This window comes from Natrix helvetica, assembly GCF_964273705.1.
Source record: "Natrix helvetica genome assembly, chromosome: 2".
Classification (NCBI taxonomy): domain Eukaryota; kingdom Metazoa; phylum Chordata; class Lepidosauria; order Squamata; family Natricidae; genus Natrix; species Natrix helvetica.
This window is the reverse complement of record NC_138552.1, coordinates 108,068,437-108,075,190: the sequence shown is the minus strand read 5'-3', so window position 1 is coordinate 108,075,190 and position 6,754 is coordinate 108,068,437. Positions and strand designations below refer to the sequence as shown.

Here is a 6,754-nt window from a genome sequence, read left to right as displayed (position 1 = left end):
ACATACAATAATACCGAAGACTTTAAAGACTCATGATTGATTGAAACCAGAGGCTTTTCTTGGGGATGGATAAGCAGCTGGGGAAAAAATTATGGCACTTTGTAACTACAACAAAACTACTAAGGTGAAAACTTTTGACTTTGCCTACAATGGGCTAGGGAAGAATTTGCTGAGATAGCCAAATTGACTGCTTCAATTAGAGATAGAACATTGTCTAAATTTAATTATGATTTACTCTTTCTGGGAAACGGAAAATAGAAACTACGCTAATAACACGTCTCGTGGGGTACTTTTTCCTGGGCCATTTAAACTTTGAAGCCCCCAATTTATTCTCTTCTCACACTCCTTAACCCCCACCCTCCCCCAAGGAGGGGGCTCTTGCCATCATTTCTGTTTATAACGGCGAGATTGGGCAGGCGGAGAAAGGGGCGGAGACTTAACTCCAGGCTTATTTTCTTGCCTTTTTTAACGCAGATCTTGAGTCAGCAATTAAGGTCCCTCGCCAGTCCTTGCCAGGGAGAGGAGTCCTTGCCACCCTAGCCACCTCCGGCCTAGCCTCTCGCAACGATGCGGGCTATTTGGTGCGCTCCGTCTTGCCTACTTTTGCTTCTCGGCTGCGCCGCGTCAGTGGAGGAGCCAGGTGCTCCCGCCGGCGGTTGTTCGCCCTGCGTCCCCGACGAGTGCCCGCCGCTGCCAGCCTGGGGTTGCCCGCTGGGCAAGGTGCGCGACAACTGCGGCTGCTGCTGGCGATGCGCTCGCGGCGAGGGAGAAGCGTGCGGGAACGGAGTCTCGGGCGGAGTCACCGTCGTCTGGGGACGCTGCGCGACGGGCTTGGAGTGCCGCCGCCGAACCAAAAGCCGGGGGGCCACCGCCGTGTGCGTCTGCAAGAGCCGCTACCCGGTGTGCGGCTCCGACGGCCTCACCTATCCCAGCACCTGCCAGCTGCGGGCAGCCAGCCTGCGAGCCAAGAGCCGAGGCGAGCGCCCCGTCGCGCAGCGGAGCAAGGGGCCTTGCGAACAAGGTAGGCAGAGCCGGGAGAGGGTGGCGCCAGCGCGACAGGGATTAAAGGTGGGAAGGGTCGGGATGGGGGTCTCGGGCAGTGAATCCGCGGACTGGGGTTGTATTCCTCGGTGCTGCCCCGCTCGCTTTCACTTGGATGTAAACCCATTGAATTCTGTAGGGCTGGCTTTGGAGTAAGCGCACAACAGGATCTAGCGCCCTTTGCGTAATTTCTGAAGCTGGCTGTTCAAAGATATCAAGCATAGCAACGCATTTTTTTTAAAAAAAACAACATCCAACCAACTATTGATGGTTGTTTAACCTCACAAAGGATGTAAAAAAAACTGTTAATGTCTGGATACCAGTTTACAGTAGAATTGGGCACCTTTGGATGGGGCTCAAAACAAGTTTGCCTTTGGCAAAAGTTGGTTTATCTGGTCTTTTCCATGTTATCATCTCTAAGTTTGGTCCTCCTGTCTTGTCCTTTTTAAAACAAGTTCTGGTGTTCTTTAAAAAAAATGTGTGGTTTGGGTAAGGAAAATTAATTAAATAAACTTAAGCCTTGTCTGAAAACTTAATTCTTTTAGAGATGAGTCATATGTTCAGTAAAACTCTGGTTAGGGCTTTCTGTGGTGAGAGCACCATAATATTGTCCAGCACTTCATAGATGAGTTTTTATTGATTAAATTAGGTCTGAGAGTATTTAGATCTTCTATTATTTGTCTCCTTGCATTTCTGCTAGTCTGCACCAGGTTTTACCAAAATTGGGATTTCAGTCCCTGTAGTCCTAAACATCCTTATTTGTAAGGGATGTTTAGGACTATAGATACTAACTTCTTAGTATCTTCACATCCAAATTTCAAGAAAAATTCTCAGGAAAGATCATTCTGGGATTAGAAGTATGGCTATAAAATAGAAATAAGTATAAGTATAATATTTATTGTCATTAAATACTTAAATACAACAAAATTGGTATTTCATTGGGCGCTCATCACTGAATGGGAAGAACAAATTGTGGTGCAACCATCATGAATTAGGTATGGCTACTTGGCAATTTCAGATTATGAGAACTACTGCAATTTTGAGATAAACATCTAGTAGGACTGTGGATGTATGTTTTGTCTTGGAAAAATCACTGGCTGATATATCTTCAAGTTGTGTCATTCTCAATCTCTTCGTGCCTATCGGATTTGCTTTATTCCTGTTTTTTGGCTCACCCAGCAAATCGCTTTTTTCCCCACCTTTGCCTTGCACACCAGGAATGTTAATATAAGAGTTGGAAGATTGTTATATCAAGTCTGCCTGATTTTATTATCTACAGTGCAAAAAAGGCATTCCAAGTTAAATCCCAACACAAGTGTTTCTCAAACCTTGGCAGTTTAAATAAATATTTGGAAGGTGCAAGGAACACTCAATTAAAGGAAACCTATCCTTACTTTTTTTGAGAGCATGAAAATTCACAATTTTGGTGATTAAAATAATGATTATGGCTAACTTCTCATGACTTCCAGTAAAAAATCCTTTTAAAACTTTTATAACAAACCAATTGTTCCAAAATGTAGTATTTATTCACCATTTGCATTTTTATACACCATGTGGCATTATACCAACCCTTGATAGCTTTTCAAAGGATACCAACATTAAATGAAATGATTTATTAGTTGTTCTATAATGTTAAGTCTCACATACCAATAAAAGGAAATGGGAAGACAGGACCACACAGGCTTGAGATATGCTTTAAACTTGCCAAAGAAAAAATTCCAAAGAAGCAAAATACTTAACTAAACCTCAGATGACCTCCAGACCCTACAGTAAGACAAAATATTTGCAAATGCTGTTAGTGGTTTAAGTCAAGAACACTCTAAACAGGAAATCTTGTATTAGCGATGAACAATTTGAGGAACATCACGTCATTGGAGAATAGAGTTTTAAGACTTGAGAAGATAGCAGAATCAAGTTTCCAAACTTATCATTTCCATATGTCAAAGCTGAATAGAAGAAATATGATAACAATAATAATCAGGTCTATTTGATCATGCCTACTAGCAACCCCCATAAATCAACTTCTTGAATTCACTTAATTTTTTCAGAAAGTTTAAAGTAGCCAATATTAGTACCTTCATAAATAATCATTAATAGGGACGTGGTGGCTCAGTGGCTAAGATGGTGAGCTTGTTGATCAAAAGGTCAGCAGTTTGGTGGTTCGAATCCCTAGCGCTGCATAATGCAGTGAGCTCCGGTTACTTGTCCCAGCTTTTGCCAACCTAGCAGTTCAAAAGCATGTAAAAAATGCAAGTAGAAAAATAGGAACCACCTTTGGTGGGAAGGTCACAGCGTTCCATGCGTCTTCGGTGTTTAGACATGTCGGCCACATGACCACGGAGACACCTTCAGACAACTGACTCTTCGGCTTTGAAACGGAGATGAGCACCGCCCCCTAAAGTCAGGAACAAGTAGCACCTATGTGCGAGGGGAACCTTTACCTTTTAAATAATCATTACTGTCCCTGGCTAAGGTGGCTATATAACCTCACCCACATTAATACAAAGAAATATTTACAGTAGCATTGGAGACAAAAAGGACATTTTCTTTCTCTTAAAGAGCTTCCAAAATACAATTTAGTTTGCCTGTCCTATAAGGATGAACTTTTTAAAAAATATATATTTTTATTATTTTTACATTTAAAAACAATGCAATATCGCGGAGTCGGAGTGACCATACATTCACATTATATACAGCTAGTTTCAACCATTAACAGTTAAACTACTTGATACATTGTCTATTCTTCTGTCCAATCACAATATATACATTTGTTTCAGTCTTGTCATCTTGTCTTATACCAATCATAAAATCTGTTACATACCTCAAAATATTCTGATTCCCCTTTATTTTTAAGTACAAGAGTGAGCCTATCTGCTTCTGCACAGGCCAACACTCTGATGGTGTATTTTCTTTTTTTCAATACTGTGCATAGGTAATGCACGCTGCAGTTAGTATATGTATAATTAGATAAAGTGTATCTTTCTTAAACCCCTCCGGTATTATGCCTAGGAGAAAAGTTTCTGGTTTAACATAATTTGTTCTCCCACCATTTGTTCTAACCACGACTGAATCATTTTCCAATATTTTTTTGCCTCATTACACGTCCACCACATATGATAGAAAGTGCCTGGTGTTTTTTTACACTTCCAACAGTTTGGGGCCAGATTTTTGAACATTTTGGAAAGCCGTGCTGGGGGGAGATGCCATCTGTATAACATCTTATAAAGATTTTCTTTATATGCCGTAGCCAATGTTAGTTTCTGATTAAGTATCCAAAGTTTTTCCCACTTAGCCAATTCCACCTTGTAACCGAAATTTTTCGCCCAGGCGACCATGGTTTCTTTGACATGTTCCTCCTCTAGCTTATATTCCAACAAGAATCTATACAGCACTTTGATCAGTCTATTTTCTGACTGTATCAAAAGTTTATCTAATATTGTGTAGTCTTTGGCAATACCTTCGTTCTTCCTATCCTGTGCATACCTTGATTGTATCTGTAAATAAGACCACCATTCTACTTGTACTCCTAGTGATGTCAATTCTGATCTAGTTTTGAGCTCCCCCTGTCTGTTCAATAACTCTTTATATGTGACTATATTTTCCATATTGATTAAATTTGGGTGTATGTATGCTTCCATCGTAGATAGCCAAATAGGTATTTTGGTATAGTGGTCATGTTTAATTTTGTTCCATATTAGTAACAGAGATTATCTGATGTAATGTCTACTAAAATATTTGTGTGCAGATCCTTTTTCATACCAGAGAAAGTCATGCCAGCCTGTTTGGACGTCATGGCCTTCCAATTTGAGTAATCTTTTATTTCTCAGCATTATCCATTCCCTTAGCCATGTTAGTATGGCCGCAGTATAATAGAGTTCCCAATCTGGTACGCCAAATCCTCCTTTTTCCTTAGTGTCTTGCATAGCCTTAAGTTTTATTCTTGGTTTTCTTCCCTGCCAAATAAATTTCGAAACCAATTGATTCAAATCCTTGAAGACACCTTTTTCTAATTTAATGGGAATATTCTGAAATAGGAAAAGAAATTTTAGTAATATATTCATTTTTATAACTGCGATCCTACCCGTCAGGGACAGTTGTAGGTTTTTCCACCTTTCTAGATCTTTCTTAGTTTTATTAATCAAATTAGTATAATTATCTTCTTTGATGGTCACACACCTTGCAGATAAATGTATACCAAGATATTTAACTTTTTTGACAATTTGGATACCCAATTTCTTCGTTAACTCCTCTTTCGCTTTTGATGTCATATTTTTAGTCAGCATTTTGGTCTTTGTCATATTTATCTTTAAACCCGCTATTTTCCCATACTCTGTCAATTCTTCAATGAGTTTCGTGCCAGAATTTATAGGATCTTCTAACACAAACTAGATCGTCCGCGAAGGCCTGTAACTTAAATTGCTCCTTTTTGATTTCTAGTCCCTTTACCTGTACCTCTTTACGTACATTCCTGGCTAATACTTCTAGGGTTAATATAAACAGCAGGGGGGATAGGGGACAACCTTGTCTTGTACCTTTCTGGATTACAATACTTTGTGTTAATTCACCATTGATTATTACTTTGGCTTTTTGATTTGTATAAATTGCTCTGATCGTGTTTATAAATTTATCCCCACAATCCATGTATTCTAACTGTTGGTGCAAAAATTCCCAGTTGACATTATCAAATGCCTTTTGAGCATCGAGAAAGATTAGTGCAACCTGTTTTTCATTGTGCATTTCATAATATTCAAGAATGTTCAGCATAATTCTCATATTGTTTTTCATTTGTTTTCTGGGGAGGAATCCGTTTTGATCTGTATGGATGAATGATGTAAGGAATTTTTTCAACCGTTCTGCTATTATTGAAGCAAAAATTTTGTAATCTGCATTTAGCAGTGAGATTGGTCTGTAGTTTTGTATAAACATCTGGTCTGCGTCCGCCTTAGGTAATAATACAATATTAGCCTCCGTCCATGATAACGGTGTCTTCGCCTCTTTCAACACAGCGTTATAGACTTCCAACAACGTTGGAACAAGCATATCCTGGAATTCTTTATATATTTCCGCTGGCAACCCATCCGGCCCCGCAGCTTTATTATTCTTTTGTCTTTGTATGGCCTCGATTATCTCTGATGTTTTAATGTCCTCATTGAGCATGTCCTTAATCTCTTCTGGTACCTTTGGCAGATCTGACTTTTCCAAGTACTGTAATATTCCTTCCTTTGTATGGTCTCGGTTTTCTCTATATAATTGTTCATAGAACTCTTGGGTAATCCTTTTCTTTTCCTCTAGTTGGTAGCAGATCTCGCCTTTTTCATCTTGTAGTTTATTGATCCAATTCTCTTGCTTCTGCTTCCTCAACCTAAAGGATAGCCACTGCCCCAGTTTATTTGCATTCTCAAAGAAATTTTGTTTTGCTTTTTTTTATAGATTGTGCCAATTTTGCTTTTTCAAATATAGCCAATTCATATTTAATCAATTCCATATTTCCTTTTATACTTCTGTTCTGCGGTTTCTTTTGAAGTTCATTCTCTAAATTTCTATACCTTTCTTTCAGCTCTCTTATTTTTAGATTCTCAGTTTCTTTCTTCCTGGCTGTGGCTGATATTGTGACACCTCTTATAGATGCCTTAGTTGTATCCCATAAGTTTTGTATGGATGTATCTCCTGGCCCGTTTTCTTTGAAGAAACATCTTAATTCCTGGTTAACTCT

At 39.3% G+C, this 6,754-nt stretch overlaps 1 protein-coding gene across 1 annotated transcript in view; it reads left to right on the top strand.

The window, feature by feature from the left end:
- The first annotated feature begins 455 nt into the window (after nucleotides 1-455).
- Nucleotides 456-6,754, top strand: part of IGFBP7 (insulin like growth factor binding protein 7) — a 33,707-nt gene continuing 27,408 nt past the window's right edge. The window contains exon 1 of the mRNA XM_081940494.1: nucleotides 456-1,021. Coding sequence (XP_081796620.1) covers nucleotides 568-1,021 — 454 coding nt within the window. The 5' untranslated portion in view covers nucleotides 456-567. The remainder of the gene's footprint in view (nucleotides 1,022-6,754) is intronic.